Genomic DNA, 20,035 nt, shown 5'->3' on the forward strand with positions numbered 1-20,035 from the left:
ATGAAGTGCCGACTTTTGCCATATATAAAGAACGCTTGCGGTCCTCAAATCGAGTTTCATAAATTACCAGCGACTAAAAAAGTGACTCTGTGGTGAGCGCTACCATTGCTGTTTCAAGAAGGATAGTATTTACGTGCAACCGAAATGGTGTACAGAGCAATGAAGGGATCCCGGCAATTTTCAAAGGGGCTTGTTGAGAAGCAGCCATGGTCTTTTCCCTTTCATCATAACTTGAAATTTTGCTGATGGTATCAATCTTGTCGACGCTTATGTGAACTGTTAAAATTCATTATTCGAATACACCTCCTACGTATAACCGGAGTGCTAGGCCCTTTGCAGCGCATAACTATCCTGGGAAAATTTCATTTGCTGGTTGTCATCATTAATGATGATGATTATGTCATCAGGCTTAATGGCGCATACCTACGGCGGGGTACTGTCCAGGGTGCATAGCGGATACAAACGCACTCATGTACATGGAGTCTAGTATATTGATAATTTTGGCATCGGTGCGGAAATACTTGTGCCTTAGTTTTTTTTTTCAGAAAACACTTATCATTGCTTCGTCTCTCTCATGGAGCTTTCGGAATGAATTCGTCCGAGAATTTCAAACTTGTGCTGGTTTTGGTGGTGGCACTATCGTCACTGAGAACTTTTATCAGTGCCGTTCCACAAGACTGCCAGGAAGATCCCGAAGAGTGCAGTGCGACGCAGGTAAGAACAGCGGGGCTGGTGTAATCTACTTTGAAGCGGAAAAATACGATGCTTAGAAGACAGCTCTAACAAGAGTGAATAATTAGCAGCTGAACGTCTGTACACAAATTGGCGTTCTGATTATATAGGAACTCACGATAGAGTGCTGGAAGAAAATTTTTTCACAAGTGCGCACAGATATTAAGGCTATGAGATGGTCACCACGTTGAGGAGCTGGACCAGACTGGGCAGATTGCAGTAGACAGACATTACGCTGAAGTAGTCGCTCATAATGTGCTTGCTAAGAAACAAGCCTGAAAGCTCAATATGCACCTCTTAAGAACCAAGCCTTTTGTCGGACGTTTGTCGGAGTTCATATTCCGTGAGCATCTCACACAGCGAATGCCACCCGCATCGTGACCTTAAGTTTCGACTTAGTTGAGCTTGACTGCTGCCTAGGTTGCACATTGCTTGAAGCGTGGACAAAAAACAACGAGAACTAAGTATCTTTTGAATACTGTTTTCAACGTTAGATGAACAATAAACTTGCAAGGGAACCTTGATACACCCCGGGTGGAAGAAGGGACCAGGAGAAAATATTGGCTAGTATTACACAAGTGTTCATCAAAATTCAGGACATACAATTTTAGCGGTGTTGATCTGGCATTATCACTTGCCACATAGCGCTAAAACGATACGGACGGGCACTAACTTACAACAGTTGTAAGTTAGCGCCCGTGTCTTTTTAGCGCTATGTGGCAAGTGAACCATCACCAACTCGCCCAAGCTCCTACTCTGCCATTATCGCCAACAACTATGGTTTGATGTTTTCGCAGGTACTCTCAGATTTCCCATTGTTCACCGTCAATGCCGGCAGTGACCCGGATACGCATATGCACTGCCAGAGGTACGAGAGAACCTCGCTATCCCAGGATGGCACAACGGCTGAGTATAACTTGGTGTACACACTCGCTGGGGATACCACGCCGTAAGTTGCATTCACTAGCAGGCCCGAAGTTCAAGAGAAGAAATGTTCTGTCTTCTTTTGAAGTGATCGTGTCGTAGTGAAAAGATAGTATCCTATAGGCAGAAGGAAATGACACCACGAGCAAGGTGCAGACTAAGAACAGTTGCTTCATTGAAGAAAGCACTGCACACACATGCTGTAACCACCGTTTAATCAAAATACTTTTAGCTCCGAAAACCGCTAAAGCCCACAACAGCGGGAGACTACGGGGGACCTGAAGCCAAACATTAGGGCGAATATAGAGTCGAAATTACCAGCAACGTTTGCTGAAATTTCTAGAAGAGCGGTATTCACTAGACATATACTTCACGACCGAAAAACATCTCTTGGAATTTAAACCTGCTCAGATAAATACAGTCTTCGTTTCACGATTCCATGGAGAGCCCTGCCAACCACAATATCCCTCCCGCTAAGTGTTAAACTGGTCGATTCTCGCAGTCGATGTCAGAAACCATCGGCTTAATTATTTGTCGTTCAGTTAACCGTTCTCCTCTGTAAATGTTTTTGAAAGCTATGCGTTGCCAAAGGAGGAACAGAGTTTGCGGAATTCCTTTCTGAGTTCAACGAATAATTACCTTTTCCATGTTTCATGGTAAAGAAAAAAAAAGTCAGTAGAGCGCGGTAATGTTTCTAGCTCCGAGGCTATTCTGTTTTATGGACAAAATTTCGAGATTTTAATATGTTAGTGAAAGCATTTACTGTAATAAGTTTGTGCTTGTCATGATTTGCGGACAGTTCTAGGTATGACCGGTTGGTACGACCAGCTATAGAATACATCACCTCTCTACGATTCCCAAGCGATTGAACTCAGTCAGATCCGAGAGTCGGGTCATTAACATCAGGAAACTTGTCCTTCTTGTCTTCTTTGCGGCTTGTTTTTTCCGCTTTCCTGATTAAGCTTACTGGGTAGCGCTCTGAGTTAAGTCTATAAATAATATATATTCTGGTGATGACGACGTATACATAAATTACGAAGTGAAATACGAAATTCTTGTTTATTGCACAAACGACTGGCTTTGAATATAGGTATTGGTTTGGTTTGGTTTATGGGGTTTAACGTCCCAAAGCGACTAAGGCTATGAGAGACGCCGTAGTGGAGGGCTCCGGAAATTTCGACCACCTGGGGTTCTTTAACGTGGAATATAGGTATTGATGAAACTAATGTGTATTGAATGAACGATAAGAGCGCGTGCTCGACCCCATTAAAGCTTGCTACGCCAACTGATCTCAAGGATGTGATCCTCTGTAGCCGCTGTTACCTGTAGTTGCGATTATGAAGAAGTGCAAAGAGCCCGGACGGTGAGATTGGTAAATAAGTGTGTATCTAACACCACTTCATTCCTTAATAGTTAGATCTCTACGTTATGCGTGCTGTTGCTGGTACTGCATTAACGACAATTAAACAGGTAAATCCGAAGTGTATATTGATAACAATAAGCTTGTAGTGAACTACCCGTAGATTTTATACATTGTGCAGGAAAGGCTAAGTGTAATTCAAAACGCGCGAATATCAAGTGTCACATGAAATTTTCTCTCCTTACTCCCAGACGCACAATACGCAACATACGCAGAAGTTCCTAACCTCCCAGCAACAAACCTATTAAAAATGACCAAAGACACATGCCGCCCACCAAACGGCAAACAAAGTTGTGTATGGCGCCCTGTTTGTCGTGTTGGCTTTCATGAGCAGCTAATGAATACAAGACTGACCTTAGATGAATGATATAGCATGGAATCGAAGTCAAGACTCGCACTAGGATTAAGAAATAAATATTTCACGGATAATAGAAATTGTCACTTCGAAGCAGAAATAGGAAGATGTGTCTTTGTCAGGGTTCGGGCCTGGTGACGTAAATTACGAATATTCATAATCTGTTCAACAGTTACGCGCATTCTGTGTAAAGTCACTGTTTGACCGTCTAGACTGTTGGAGGCGCAGCACTCAATAACCTTCTCTTTTATTCTTTTTTGTGTTACAGAATTCAAAACACGTCTACCTTCGAGGTGGTGAACAATACTGCGATTAACATCAGCTATGGAAATGTAAGTGAGATAGCGTAAAACAAAATCTTTAGGCAGCGCCAGTAATCTGTGTCGTGAGGCAGACTTTGCTCCTGATGCAGGGCGCTCATTTTCTTTTCGCAGAGTTGAGTGCTGCATAAAATTAGCTCAGATAGGCAGAACCTGTTTAAAGTTCACGACTTACAATAGAGGAAGACACTAACTTCTCATTGTGACATTTTTCTGCGACAGGGTAGCATGAGCTTATGAGCAGAGTTCAGAAAACTTTCGTGTTAAATATCGTAGCCTGAAAAAGCAAAACTCTGTGGAAAGACGACCGATAATAGGTCTCCAAATTTAAATGTACGAGTAAAATGAAGAAAACCAGAAAACATGAACAAAATTGTTGGTCTCATTTGCATTCTTCTGCAAATATTGCTAGAAAATGCGAAATGTGTATGTTTCCCTCGAGGCGAACGCAGTTGTTCAAAAAACAAGGTTCTGTTTGTGAAAACAAAGTTGCACTTGTCAAAGCACTTCTCTTCACACACGAATGACATGATGACTATTGCGACTGTCACAAAAAGCATTCGTTTCCTAGCGGCGCGTCGCTTTGAAACGTCTCCCACAAGCCCAGGGATTTTAACCGAAAACAATTCTCCGTTTGGCGACCAATGTAGTTCTAGAGACGCACATGAACGTTCACCTCGTCTTAGATGCCACTTTCGCGCCTTAACCAGGCATTCACCTGTACCAGGCTTTTCGCTTGAAAGATAATTCATCGCACCCCACCTGCAAGAATAAAGCATTTGAAATGCTTTTGCGTTTTCACATTCAAAAAATGAAAAAAATAATCTCGCTCATCGCAGTTGGCGAACATGCCGAAGCAATCTTTCCTGGCGCTAGCTTCAAGCACACAACTAATAGATAGGCTAAAACCAGTGTGTAATGTACCGAGTCAAGAGATTAGAGGTCTGAAGTGTTGTTTTCCCCGTTGGGCAGGACAGCTGGCAACAATGCGTTCTATTTAAATTCACTTTATCAGCATGAAGTTGATGCTAAGATTTCGCCTCAATATTCTCATCATAGAAAGTCTTTTCTTTCAAGACCTTGCAATAAACCCATTTTAGGAACGTACGGGTACGCGACTAATATACCGTGTGCCTTTCTATCAGCATCTAATGTTTACCTGCTTGTACTGGACTACATCAACGGAGACCAATGCTTCGTCGGCCACTGCAACTGTAATGAGAACCCTGGAACAGGCAAGTACACAGGCTATGTTCCCACCTTCACACCCCATATCGCTTGCTAACCAGGCAGCATATTTGCCAAAGCGTCTACATGAGCGGGAAAGAGGAAAACATAGGGATCATGCGTAATTTGAAACCAATTTCACTGAAATACCCTGCACTGCGAGAGAGAAAGGATGGAATGTAAGTTCTAAATGAGGAAGAGGGAAAAAAGGTAAGTAAATGCATGCTGCAAATTGACAATATGTTAATATGTCAATATGAATGAAGTGAAGAAGGCCGTATGGCCACGTGAATAAAATATCAGCAGTTTGTTATACATTTAAAAAACGAGACAGCTTCACTTGTGCCCGTTTGAACTTAACGTCATGACCATGCCAAGAATTCACACAGGTGCCCTAGGGCTTGCCTTCAATTACTCAGGAGCAGAGTGGACTTCATCTCTCTGACACTGGCGCTCAAGGGATTTGTTTCATTACTCATGACGAGCACGTCAAAAAGTTCTGCTCACGCCTAGATAACGTCTCGGGCTTTAATAACGTATCTAGCGAAGCCACGTGTGGCTGACTGGAAGACCAGCCCTCCGGACCCATATGTCTAGGTTGATCTCGCCGATGTTAACCTTAAAGGTGCGCTAAAAAGGATCCTACACTGGTGTTTTGAACCTGAGGACTCGATTTACACTATCCGAGAATTCTTATAAAATTCGAATATTGTCCTGTGGGGCCGATTTTTTCCTTTAAATCGAATTAAACGTCTCGGTTCCTGTTTTATTTTAACTCAACTCAGAAAGTAGGAGGACTCAACGATCCCATGGAGAGCCTTTCATCCACTAGCGTGGCGGCTACGCTTTTGCTTTTATTTTGATTTTTGGTTTCGTTTGAACAAACATTTTCAGTGGCAGACAACGCAGCCGCAAACTAAGCCCACGGAACTAAAAATGCACTTGGACTCTTTGCTTTACGTATGACTTCCCCGATGGCAGAGCGGGAAGGCGCCACGCGATTGGCTCAAAGGTACTCTTCGCATTGGTTAACTCCTCTACTTTCGCAGATGAGTTAAAAAAAACAGGGGGAAGCCGGGAAGTTTAATTCGGTTTAGTAAAGAAATCGGCCGCACAGGACAATAATTTGAGGTTTTTAAAAATGTTTGGAGCGTATAAATGGAGTGCCTGCCATACAATGACGTCCTCAGAATTCACTTTAGTGTACCTTTAAGTGGTCGCTGTGATAACCTGTTCTAGATTTCGGGATGTGCCTTTCAGATCGCATCGTGCAGGCTGCCAGTTATAGTAGCCGAAGAAACTGCTAAGTAGCCACACTGGCCTAGGAGTTGGCGAGCTAGAAAGTGGCTCATATGCCGTGATGTCCTATTTCTTTATTTGTTTCGGTTACCCTCCCGGCCCATAGGCCATTACAGAGGGGAGTGATACAGTACAAAAAAAAAACAGTGCAAAAGATGGAACAGACAATGCGACAAAAATGCAACAGAAGCTAATGTTATCGTACAGTATTTCGTGAAAGCTGGATAAACAACAAAGAACAAAAACTATATATATATATATATATATATATATATATATATATATATATATATATATATATATATATATATAAATTTAATACTGCGGAGTCGCTTGACTATAAGCAGGCATGAGCACAAAGCTAGAAACAGGCAAAACTGAATACACGCATGAAGAGAAGATTATTATCGTCTTAAAAACACACGGTAACGTGGGGTAACAATCTAAAAACTCAACAAAAACACTTACATCGCATGGGAAACATAGCTAATAGTGGCAACACTCGACAATGCTCCTCGTTAACAACGGAGAAGAAAGTACAACACAATATGAAACCACATAAAACACACAACAATATAACTGAAAACTTGCAAACTAAAGGAATTAGAACAAACTGCTATGCGCTATAATGCAGGCATAGGTTTTTCCTCAATACTTCAATATTGTTTGTAATGAATAGCACGGCAGGGGACGATTCCACTGAGTTGCGGTGATAGTGCCACGTATCATTGTAGTGTTTGTTCGTTAACGCTCAAGGCTGCAGGAAAGGGCTGTTATCATTTTTGTTCCTGACGCGAGAAGCGACCGGACTAATCTCGATTGTTCACAGCCATGAACAGCTTCGCCTACGTGTTTCTAGATTACTCTAGATGATCTCGACCTGTTATCTCGAAGTTTCCTAGCCGGCTTTAAATTGAACGATGCCACGAGCAGCGGGCATTCGTAGTTCGACGACCGACGAGCACGTTTGTTGCTTACGCCGCCGCCGAGTGATTCAGTTCTTTTCCGGGCGCAAGTCAGCCCAAATAAAGAGCTTCGTTTCCAAGTCTTGTTGGTGTCTTCCTGACCACTGGACTGCCGTCACTAAAACGTGACATCTGGTGGAGGTGCTGGGTAGCCTCCCATGTTCCGGACACCCCCTACAAGCCGTGACGCCAGCCCTCTGAGTCATCAACCGCAGGACCTGAGTCCAGTCCACCACGCTAGCCGACGCCTTCAAGGGGACGCACCAGAGTTCGGGAATCTGCCGGACCCTACCCGGAAGCGGAAGCCAGCCGCAACGTCTACCATGAGCTTGCCCCAGACGACGACTCCAATCATTCTTCACCAGCCCCGGGTGCCACCAACCTTCGACGCTTCGCCTGGCGCCGACCCCGAAGAATGGCTGGAGCAGTTCGACCGTGTGGCTATCTTCAACAACTGGGTCGATGCCACGAAACTTAGGTACGTCTTCTTTGCCCTGGAGGGACCAGCAAGAGTCTGGTTTGAGAATGAGGAAGCCAGCCTCGCGAATTGGGAAACCTTCAAAGAGCAGCTTCTCAAGACTTTCACAAACGTCGTGAGAAAGGTGAGAGCCCAGCAGCTGCTACAGTCTCGCATACAACACCCAAACAAGACCGTTGCAGTGTACACTGAGGAGATGAAGCGTCTCTTCCGGCGTGCCGACTCGAACATGAAGCAAGAAGAAAAGGTCAAGCTGCTTATACGAGGAGTTAAAGAACAACTCTTTGCCGGCCTCGTACGGAACCCACCGAAAACCGTGGCGGAATTCATAGAAGAGGCCTCCACGATGGAAAAAACTCTTGACGCCCGAGCCCGCCAATATGAGCGCCAGCAGCGCGTTTTTTCAGCAAACTGCCTGCACGCCGCTAACAACGATAACCTGCGGGAGGTTATACGCCAAGTTGTACGAGAAGAGCTCCGACGATTGCTGCCAAATGGAACGCAGCCGCAGGTTACATCACTTACTGACGCAATCCGGGACGAGGTTCAACAGGCCTTGGGTGTGACGCCGACACCCACGCAGCCTCTGCAGCCCCCAGCCATGACTTACGCCGCAGCTGTGCGCCGTCCTGCACCTCGACGACGGGACCCAAGCCCCTATCGCCCTCAGCCAGCTGCGTTGGACCGCCGCCCACTCGCCCCAACCCGCCCGTCCTACGAGCGACGCGCGCAGCCGAGGAAATGCGACGAGTGGAGAACTCCCGACCAGCGCCGCCCACTATGCTTCCACTGTGGCGAAGCCGGTCACGTCCTCCGGCACTGCCCATACAGAAGACTGGGCATCCGAGGGTTCTCTTACGACGCTCCACGACCCCGACCCGGCCAGCGACCAGCCGAAATCGAGGAGTTTTTACGTCGGGAAGAATACTCATCGCCGAGCCGCCTATCACGTTCGCCGTCGCCATCGTCCCCGCGCTTTGTATCACCTAGCCGAGGTTACGCCGTGCGTGGACGCTCCCCCAGCCCCCGAAGGTTAAACTAAATAAAGCACCCTCTGGAGGTGAGGTTGCTTCTAAGCGCAATGACAAAGACCCTCCATCGACGAGTACTTAAGACCATGCCTCAACTACGACGACGACACCGAGGACGACGACACCGAGGACGACGACACCGAGGACGACGACACCGAGGACGACGACACCGAGGACGACGACGACGACGACACCGACGACGACGACGACACCGACGACGACGACGACACCGACGACGACGACGCGGCCAGACTTGAAGCTTTTACCGCTGCCCAGTGAAGTAACGTCGCAGTACGCCCACCGCAGCCTCACTACTCGACGAAGCCGAGATCGGACACCGAAGACAACGTACAATACGAGAACGCGAACAAGTGACCTTGAAGTTACGGTCCACGGTCACGCGGTTACTGCCTTGGTGGACACGGGAGCTGACTACTCTGTCATGAGTGGCCCACTCGCTGTCCGACTCAGAAAGGTAACAACAACCTGGGATGGCCCGCTGATCCGCACCGCAGGTGGTAACCTGATTACGCCGTCAGGACGCTGCACCGCGAGAGTTGCTGTAAATGGGAGAACCTATGCGACAACCTTCCTGATCCTACAGCAATGCTCGAGAGACGTGATTTTGGGAATGGACTTCCTGAACGAACATCGGGCGATCTTCGACCTTCGATCTAAGTCGATCAAGCTTTCCACGGAAAAAGCCATACCTGTTACGACGGGCGCGACTCATCACGTTGCCTTAAACGTCCTCGATGAAGCATTGAGCGTGCCGCCCCGATCAAGTGTTCTCGTCGGCATAGGTACTGGAGACATCGAAAATGCCGAAGGCGTTATCGAGGGGAACACACTGTTACTACTGGATCGAGGATTGGGCGTCGCGAGGGGAGTCGCCGAAATCCGAAATGGCCAAGCCCAGGTGTTGCTAACCAACTTCACGGAAGAATACCGGCATCTAAACAAAGGTACGACGATCGCTTTCCTCGACGAGCTGGCAGACATCAGAGACTTGAAGAAGCGTAGCTTGTTGGGCCAGTTGGTGCATGGCATGTAGAAAACCAGCGAAAAGGAAGCATTCACAAGGAGGAGAAGTACACAGGACAACGCTGGAAACACAACTGAAAATTCTTTACTTCGCCAACATCAGAACAGGGCGCACATGCGCAAGAGCACCACAAATGCTATCAAAACAGCAAAACACAAAACTGATTAAGCGAGCGAAGAAACATGTGGCAATCTATGTCCCATTCATGAAAGAGTACTCTTTTGCCGTGAACCTGACAGAGCTGTCGCTGACGCATTCAGTCCCTAACTGCTTGATTTTAAAAGCTTCTAAGATTTCTCGGTCTATCTGTGTTTTGCCGCGGCCGATGATTTTGACATTATGGAACAGAGGGGTGCAGTCTTTGCAGTGGTTGCAGTGTCTTGGAAGATTTGCTGTGTTGCCTGGCTGCAGCGAAGTGCGGTGCTGCCTCATACGGTCGTTGACGGTAGGGCAAATACATCAGAGACGTATTTGCCCTACCCGACCAACCCGCAGAACCATCTGACCAAGGCCATCAACCCACGTTCGACATCAACCCGGCATTACTCCGGAGCAGACAAGACCAAATACGCAGTCTTCTTCAAAGGTACACCGACTGCTTCTCATCAGCATCGATTGTGCGACGAACCCGGCTTGCCAAGCACCGCATTGTCACAGACGAACACGCGCGGCCACTGCGACAGAGCCCCTACCGCGTATCGCCGCTAGAACGCCAAGCTATCCGCAAGCAAGTTGAGGAAATGCTTCGTGACGACGTCATACAGCCATCGAGGAGCCCCTGGGCAGCACCGGTCGTCCTAGTGAAAAAGAAAGACGGCTACCTTCGCTTTTGCGTCGATTACCGCCGCCTGAAAAACATTACGAAGAAGGATGTCTACCCCCTCCCCCGCATCGACGATACACTGGACCGGCTGTGCAACGCTAAGTACTTCTCATCGATAGACCTGAAGAGCGGCTACTGGCAAATTGAAGTCGACGAAAGAGATCGCGAGAAGACTGCGTTCATCACGCCAGACGGACTCTTCAAGTTCAAGGTGATGCCATTCGGCCTCTGCTCTGCCCCAGCGACGTTCCAGCGAGTAATGGATACGGTGCTCGCAGGCTTGAAGTGGCAGATTTGCCTAGTCTACTTAGATGACGTTGTTGTCTTCTCCTCAAGCTTTGAAGACCACCTCAGAAGGCTTCGGATAGTGCTGGAAACGATCAAGTCTTCAGGCCTGACACTGAAACCAGAGAAATGCCACTTCGCCTACGAGGAGCTGCTGTTCCTTGGTCACGTCGTAGGCAAGGATGGAGTTCGCCCAGACCCCCAGAAGACGGCTGCGATCGCAGTTTCCACAGCCTAATAACAAGAAGGCTATACGCAGATTTCTTGGATTGTGCGCTTATTACCGACGATTCGTCAAGAACTTTTCGCGCATCGCTGTACCTTTGACTCAACTTACCAAGGCTGACGTGCCTTTTAAATGAGAAAGGCCACAAGAAGAAGCTTTCAACGAGCAGAAGCGCCTCTTACAGTCCCCTCCTGTGCTCGGGCACTTTGATGAAAACGCCGAAACCGAAGTTCATACCGATGCAAGCGGGGTGGGCTTAGGAGCGGTCCTCGTTCAGAAAAACGGCAGACAGGAGAAAGTTATCGCGTACGCTAGCCGTTCACTGTCGAGAGCCGAAGCCAACTATTCGACGACAGAGAAAGAATGTCTCGCCATTATTTGGGCCACATCCAAATTTCGCCCCTACCTATACGGACGACCATTCAAGGTTGTGAGCGATCACCATGCTCTGTGCTGGCTGACCAATTTGAAAGATCCCTCCGGCCGCCTTGCTCGTTGGAGCCTGCGTCTTCAAGAATTCGACATAACCGTTGTCTACAAATCTGGCCGCAAGCATTCCGATGCAGACTGCTTGTCACGAGCTCCTGTCGACGCAGCACCCGAAGTGGAAGACGACGACGCTTTCTTAGGACCGGTAAGCGCCAGCAGTTTCGCGCAGCAGCAGCACTCGGATCCTGACTTGCAAAGCCTAATTGATTATCTGAAAGGCAAGACCGCATCGCCTCCCCGAGGGTTCAAGCGGCAACTGTCGTCCTTCGTCCTTCACAATAATGTCCTCCTGAAGAAGAACTTCGCGCCGAACAGGACAGTGCATCTTCTTGTCGTGCCCAAAAATCTCAGGCAAGAAATTATGCAGGCATGTCATGATGAGCCGATTGCAGGACATCTCGGGATTGCTCGCACGTTGCACCGCATCCAGGAGAAGTACTATTGGCCACGGCTAGCTACCGGCGTTTCCCATTACGTGAAAACGTGCCGTGAGTGTCAGCGACGCAAAACGCCTCCGACTAGACCAGCCGGACTCCTGAACCCCATACCACCGCCAACTAAGCCCTTTCAGCAAATAGGGATGGACCTCCTCGGCCCCTTTCCGACCTCTTCATCAGGAAACAAGTGGATCATCGTGGCCACCGACTACATGACCCGCTACGCCGAAGCAAAAGCATCGCCTAGTGGTACCGCAACAGAAGTCGCAAAATTTTTTGTCGAACAAATTCTCCTGCGACCCTGCGCCCCGGAAGTGCTCATCACAGACAGAGGAACGGCGTTTACAGCGGAGCTGACGCAAGCCATTTTAAACTACAGCCAGACAAGCCATCGGAGGACCACTGCCTATCATCCACAAACCAGCGGACTCACAGAGCGTCTGAACAAGACCATCGCAGACATGCTCTCCATGTACATCGACGCCGAACACAAGACGTGGGACTCCATTCTGCCCTACGTGATCTTCGCTTATAATACTGCCGTCCAGGAGACAACCAGGTTTACCCCATTCCAGCTGGTATACGGCAGGAAGCCCACGACAACACTCGACGCAATGCTCCCGCACGTTTCCGACGAAGACAACCTCGACGTCGCCGCCTACCTTCATCGCGCCGAGGAAGCCCGAAGACTTGCGCGGCTTCGCATTCAAGACCAGCAGCACACCGACGCCCGACGCTACAATCTGCGCCGACGAGACACGCATTACAAGCCAGGTGATCGGGTTTGGATATGGACGCCAGTTCGCCGCCGTGGATTGAGCGAAAAGTTGCTGCGACGCTACTTTGGCCCGTACAGGGTTCTCCGTCGGATCGGTCACCTCGACTATGAAGTCATCCCCGACGCCACGACAGCATCTCAGCGACGCCGCCCACGCCCGGAAGTCGTACATGTCGTACGCCTGAAGCCATATTATGAACGCTAAAGGACTCGAAGTTTCATTTTCCGTGTTTATTTTCATTTTAAAGCATCGAGACGATGCTTCTTTGGAAGGGGGGTAATGCCACGTATCATTGTAGTGTTTGTTCGTTCACGCTCAAGGCTGCAGGAAAGGGCTGTTATCATTTTTGTTCCTGACGCGAGAAGCGACCGGACTAATCTCGATTGTTCACAGCCATGAACAGCTTCGCCTACGTGTTTCTAGATTACTCTAGATGATCTCGACCTGTTATCTCGAAGTTTCCTAGCCGGCTTTAAATTGAACGATGCCACGAGCAGCGGGCATTCGTAGTTCGACGACCGACGAGCACGTTTGTTGCTTACGCCGCCGCCTAGTGATTCAGTTCTTTTCCGGGCGCAAGTCAGCCCAAATAAAGAGCTTCGTTTCCAAGTCTTGTTGGTGTCTTCCTGACCACTGGACTGCCGTCACTAAAACGTGACAATAGGAATGAATGAATATTGGTAGGACGTAGTGCCAAAGTGGGGGATGCCTTCTTTACATGGATTATTGATGCGCGACGATATGTATATGGGTGACGTGATCAGTGCATTTTTTAGAATTAGATTGCTGTGATAAATTTTAAAGAAAAGGCACAAACGGAAAATTTTTCTCCTCAGCGACAAGGCTGCTATTGATGAAGTTTGTTCCATGAGTGTTGCGCTTGACAAACGACCATAGTTACCAAGAATAAGCCCTGCGGAGTTATTTTGGACTTCTTCAAGGGCATTGGTTAATCCGTCAGTATGTGGGTCCCATACTGATGAGGCGTATTTAAGTTTAGAGCGAACAAGTGTTTTCATAAAGAATTAGTTTCACAGATGACGGTGCCATAGAAAAATTGCGCTTAATATAGCTTAGCATGCGGTTAGCGTTTGCAATCATAGAAATAATGTCTTTATTCGAGGTCAGGTTTGATGTTAGAATAACACCGAGTTACTTAATTATAAGATCTTATTGATGTTAGTGAAGCATGATTAAGGCAGTAAGAGGGAGGACATACAATTCCAGGATTGGGTGGAATGGCTTGTGGAAGAGGGAGATTTTGCAACCGTCGTGTCCACTTCATACGAGCCAACTCCTAAAGCAATAGCTGACGTTTCACCCGAGATGGTCAGCAAGTTTTGAAAACAGGCTTACTACTAAGTAGTAGTACAAGACCTTTATTCGGCCATAATTTACAGGCCCAGCATGTCGACCGCCTGGGCGACCAGAAGTCGCTCTTCTTCCTCCCCTTCAGCGCCAAGCCAGTCGAGCCAGGTGGTGATGGATAAAGAAAGGGGGGGGGGGGGGGGGGGTTGGTAGGAACCCGACTGCTGAGCAGCCGGGCAATAGAAGAGGCAATGGGCCAGGTCCGCATAGATACAGGGACAGTTGGGACAGGAAGGGTCTGATCGATAGCGATAGAGAAAGAGGCGAGACGGGGTGATAACTGCATTCATTTGAATGTGCCGAAGAAGGCGAGCCTCCGGCACCGTGAGCGATGGATGAGGGGGAGGGTAAAGGCGTTTGTCTAGGCGGAGCTCGAGGTAGACCTCTTTTATGGTACGGCGAAGGGTGAGTCTCCCACCGCCCTCTGAGGGCTAGGGCCAGGGGATCAACGGTGCTCGGAAAAGTGTGTAAGTGCGCACTTTCGGAGAGCAGTGATAGGGGTGGTGTGCATAAGCAGTCAGGTAAGACGTTTTAACTGTCTGTCCTTTTAAGTTATATTGAAATATAAACTCTTGAACTATTAAAGCACGCTCCTAATTTTACGAGTCGCTTGTACCTTGCCATTAGTGTAATCCATATGAGGCTCTATATTTTCTCAAATTTTATTCTCCTCGCCGCTGCTGAGCGAAATATTTTTGATCCGCTCGCAGGCTGAAGTGCAACCAGCAGCCGCACAGAGCGCTAGCCACGCCTGCGAAAATTCGAAAGAAAGGCTCACCTGTCATGTGACCTTTTTACAGGGCTCGGCTAGGAGAAGCAAGTGGTGATAAATACGACCTTGGCGCCCCGCAGCATGAAACGCAGCGGTAGGTGCAGCTATTGCACTTTCCGGACGCACGGTTTCGTTCCCGCCCCTGAAAGGCCCGAAAAAATCTTCATTGCAGCAACGACAGGAATTGGAGTTAGTGAAAGTCTATCATTTACCAGAAAACGTTTAACATATAACAGAAAAACTTAAAAGGAAAACTAATATTGCGCTAGATGATTCCCGATGAATCAAGAGCCTCTACTAGTTCAAAAATTAAGCACAGGATACATATATAAGTTACAGGCTTGTTTGTCTTCGCTAAATTGTGATGCACACAACCGCTGACCCTGCGAAATTAATAAGGTCCGTGTATTGCGCGGTGTCAGCGCGTGTTAAAGAACCACAGGTGGTCGAAATTTCCGGAGGCCTTCATTGCGGCGTCTCTCATAGCCTGAATCGCTTTGGGAGGCAAAACTCAACAAAACGAAAGCAAATAAACAAATTCTCTTCATTTTTCAGAATATTACCTCTTCGACAACCCTGACTCGGATACCACGCAGTCCTTCAAATGCTTCGATAGGCTTTATTACTACGGTGGCGGTCAGGTGACACTCCTGCGTAACCGACAAGAATGCGGAAACGTTCCTCATCATCCGCAATGAGGACGTGCAAGAAATCTGTCAAGAAGAGTTCCTTCGTTACCTGATGTTGTGTAATATCGCAAAACGAAGGTTGACTGTCATCGAATAAAAACCTTACAGAATTTCACCGCTGCTTCTGACAAGCATTTCATATATATATTTTTTTTACTGTTCCACACCAAGAATTGATAAGACAATTTATTTTTGTCTTGACTAGTACGAAATGATGTGATAAGGAATAGAATATTTAACGTGCACTACATTTTTCGTCATTAATTGATTTCAAGAAACTGTGACCGTATAGACATTCCAAACGGTTTTGTTATTTATGTTGCCTTTCGTACTGGGTTTGAACGGACCTCAATAATTACTGACAAATTTACACGTTTGCCCAAAGCAGCGTGCTACTATAATTGGGGAGAGGTATTTTAGGAGGCCTCTGTTAAAAAGAATAAATCCTTGCGAGGGTTTGCCGCCGACAGACGTTGCACAGAAAGCAATAAAAGTTCGATCAGTCTAGCACATGACACCGAGAGGGCATCGCTCAAAACGGGCTACCACATACACTCTACATAAGCTGTTGTAACAAGATAGCGCGAGTAAGAACGTGTGGGAAGTCTAAACGCGTTAATTTGAAGCGTCACTTTAAATATTCTTTGCATTCAAGTTTACCACTCCCAGACATGCAATACAGCATCGGCAGAAGTTTATAATCTTACAACTAGGAAAATAATAAGAATGACCAAAGACACATGCGGCAAAAGGAAACGACAAACCTGCAATTCTGAAGTGCGCCCTATTTGTCGTGTGGCGTTTCATGTGCCACTGATGAATACAAGACTGGTCTTAGAGGAATCGTGAAATCTGTAAACTAACTCAATCTGGCACTAGGATTTATCAGTTAATGTTTTTACGCCAAGTTGTTCCTTCACAGTAGTCAGAAAGCTGTACCCATGTGTTCGTGTGGAGTCTAGCCCTGCGATGTAATTTTGAAATATTGATAATCTGGTAAACAGTTAAACCCAGTCTGCGTAAAGTCACTATATGAGCGGCTTGACTGTTGGATACCCTGCTTTAAAAAATTCAGGGGGCACTTTGACTGTCTAAAGTGCGTAGAGGCGAATGCGTTTTCCGCACCACTTTCGCTGCTTCTGTGGCACTGGTGGCGTCACGTATAATTGAGTACTAATTACTAAGTAATGACAATTCACTAATGAATGTTTAAGTACTTATTAATGCCTGAATACTAATTCACTGCTAATTAATGACGCTTAAGTTTCGCCTTTAGGAGTGGAACGCGACAGCGTGTTGTAGCGCTGCGAGGGAGTCCACGGAACGCCACTACCCGTTCGGCGCGATGCATTGCACTTTGAACGGAACGCTTTTTGAGGAAAGGAAATAGCGCAGTAATTCTGTCATCTCGGTGGACACCCGAACCGCACCGTACAGGAAGGGAGGAAGTGGGAGTGAAAGGAGACAAAGAGGGCCCAAAATGAAAATTGCATTTGAGGAAAGGAAATTGCGCAGTAACTGTCTCGCATATCTCGATGGACAGCCGTCAAAATTCAGGGGGGCACTTTTTTGACCTAAAGCATAGAGAAAGCCTAAAGTGTGGTCACTGATGTGTGGTTAAGATGTTAAGCTTCGCCTCTAAGAGCGGAACGTGACAGCGTCTTGCAACGCTGTCAGGGAGTCCATAGAACGCCATCGCCCATTCGGTTCTACTTCTCGCTCGTCGGTAAACTGGTTTTTGAGGAAAGGAAATGTATCTGTCTCTCATACCTCAGTGGACACCTAAACCTCACCAGGAGGAAAGGGAGGAGGATGGGTGTGAGCGAAGACACCGTATTCACTAGACGCGCCTTTGTTCATCCCAAACCATCGCGCTGGCATGGCGGAGTGGATAGCATGTTCGTCTCGCACGCCGAAGACCGGGGTTCGATTCCCGAGCTCGACCAATTTCCTACTCGGTTTTATTTATTTGTATGACCAGACTAGAAAAGTTTAGACTAATTGGGTAATTAAGCGATTAACTTGGAGCATCACTTGGAGCATCACTATACGATCCCTTCAATTGGTTGCATGGTTACTAGCCAAAGTACAATTGGCCCCGTTTGAAATACGCGCACTGTGACTTCACGACCATTTCGACCAATTGAAAAGCGTGACATTTCTGTCCACAACTGCTGCTTACAGCGATGAGACATTAAAGGCTTTCGCCTTAAAATAAGCCCTTTCTTTTCTTTTCTGTATTACAGAATAAAAGCCGCCGTGCTCAACATCAGCTACTGAAACTGAGTGTAGAACCGTGAAGCGAATTCTTTAGAGAGTGCCAGTAATGCGAGTCGGGCCGCAGTCTGCTCGAGATTCAATGTGTTGAATTTCTTTTCGCACAATCAAGGACTTGTCAAAAGTAAATAAATTCACAGTACTCACTTTACATTTCACGCAGTTTAAATGAAGCAAGGCACTAAACTGCTATTCTGATATTTTACTGCGACAAGTCAGCATGATTAAAATTCAGAATTATAAATCGTAGTGGGGAAAAGCATTGCACTTGAATAGAAGTGTGACTGCTAATAGGTCTCAAAATAAAAATGTAACAATAAAAAGAGGGAAAACGGGGCAACGGGAACAAAATTGTTAGGTTTCTGTTCTATAGATCTGCGAAGAGTCCTAGGAAAAGGAAAAGAAGCACGTGACAAGCTAGAATGCTGTCTTTTAAAAACCAGATCGCACTTATTCAAAGCCTTCTCTTCTAGCACGAATGACTAGAGAACTGCTGCGACAGCTAAAAAAGCAGACTTCCCGGTGGGGGTGGTGAAAACTTTTAATTACTGAAATAGAGTTTGGGAGCCACAGAGTGGCCCCGCTACATGGTCGGCGTCCCTAGTCCGGGACACCGCATGACAATGCCCCGTCTCTCGCCAGTTTCACCAGAGCCCTTTGGGACTCAAGCGAGGAGCAGTTGAGGAGGGCAGTCTCCCATGCCTCTCTGGGAGGGGTAGGGGAAGGGGGGAAGTGGGGATTTTGAGTACATGCCCACACCATGTGGAAGATATCACAGGTCTCCCCACAGGGCGGGCATCGCCCATCCGTGTTAGGATCGTAATGTTTTAAGATTGCAGGACAGAGTAGAGTACCTGTCTGCAGGCGCCTTAAAGTTCGCTCCTCCGTCTTACTCAGCCCCTTTGCAGGGGCCGCGAAAAGGCGGTGGATGTCGCTATAATGCGTTATAATTTCCCTGAATCGCAGCAGCGGCTGGTTAGTTTCCGAGCAAGAAGAGCTCGGATGAGGAGCCCGGTGAGTAAGCGCTCGGGCAGCCGCGTCAGCGGCCTCATTACCTCGTAAGCCCTGGTGGCCAGGAGCCCAAATGATTCTTTTGGGTGTTGGATCAGTGGCAATCCGTCTTGACTACAAGCAGCTAAGGGGGAGATCTCCCCTGCCAAGTAATGATCACATGCTTTTCGGGAGTCCGTAATGATGATTTTCGATTTGGCGTGGGCGGCAGCAAGCGCTATCGCTACTTCCTCGGCTCGGATTGAATTCGGGGCTCGAAAAAAGAGTCCATCAACGTGCATTTCCTGGTGAATGACAGCGGCCGTGTAAAATCCCGTGGGCGATGGCCCTGCTACGTCTACATAATATACACCGGGTCGGGAGCCGTGTTGTCTCTCAAGAGCCCGAGCCCGCGCTTGTCGCCTGTTTACGTGCATGTCGGTGTCCATGTTACGGGGGAGAGCATATGGCGCCACAGTACTGGGATACGCTCCGCCTCCTCTGGAGTGCAGTCGTGTTGGATGTGTAAGCGGTTTAGCAGGCGGCGCCCAGGGGCCGTCTGCATGAGCCGCGTGTACTGGTTCACGAGGTGGGCCTCCCGCAGCTCCTGGTAGGAGTTTAGCACCCTTAATGTCTTGAGGTTGGCAATAGAGGTAGCCACCGGGAGATGCAGGGCTCGCTTAGTTGCCTTGCGGATGATGGCGTCTATTCGCGCCTCGTCTTGCTTAGTAGTGCGGAGATATGGCACGGCGTAGAGGATCCGGCTAGTCACGAAGGCATAGACGAGCCGAAGCGCGTCCCTGCCCCGCAGACCACCCCGCTTGTTGGAAACGCGGCGGATCATGAGCCCTACATGTTCGCCTACTCTCTTGAGTTTCACAATGGTGGAGTCCGGTCTGAGTCTGTGGTGAATGAAAAGGCCCATAATACGGAGCTCCTCCACCTCTCTAATAGGACCTCCTGACAGAGAGATGTGTATTGCTGTCCTATCCTTTGGGTTTGCTCTGACATGCAGAAGCTCTGATTTCGCTGGAGCACATTGGAGACCACAGTCATTAGCATACGCATCGACTATGGAAGCAGCCTGCTGAAGGCGGTCCTCCA

General features: G+C 47.8%; 1 protein-coding gene across 1 annotated transcript in view; it reads left to right on the forward strand.

Annotated features, from left to right (window-relative positions):
- The first annotated feature begins 588 nt into the window (after positions 1 to 588).
- The window catches only part of LOC149333470 (uncharacterized), a 42,005-nt gene continuing 22,558 nt past the window's right edge, over positions 589 to 20,035 (forward strand). Inside the window, exons 1-5 of the mRNA XM_089557727.1 lie at positions 589 to 714; positions 1,530 to 1,681; positions 3,700 to 3,767; positions 4,897 to 4,986; positions 15,531 to 15,616. Of these exons, the coding sequence (XP_089413853.1) occupies positions 589 to 714; positions 1,530 to 1,681; positions 3,700 to 3,767; positions 4,897 to 4,986; positions 15,531 to 15,616 (522 nt within the window). The remainder of the gene's footprint in view (positions 715 to 1,529; positions 1,682 to 3,699; positions 3,768 to 4,896; positions 4,987 to 15,530; positions 15,617 to 20,035) is intronic.

This window comes from Amblyomma mixtum, chromosome 8 (assembly GCF_055824585.1).
Source record: "Amblyomma mixtum isolate Tamu chromosome 8, ASM5582458v1, whole genome shotgun sequence".
Lineage (NCBI taxonomy): Eukaryota > Metazoa > Arthropoda > Arachnida > Ixodida > Ixodidae > Amblyomma > Amblyomma mixtum.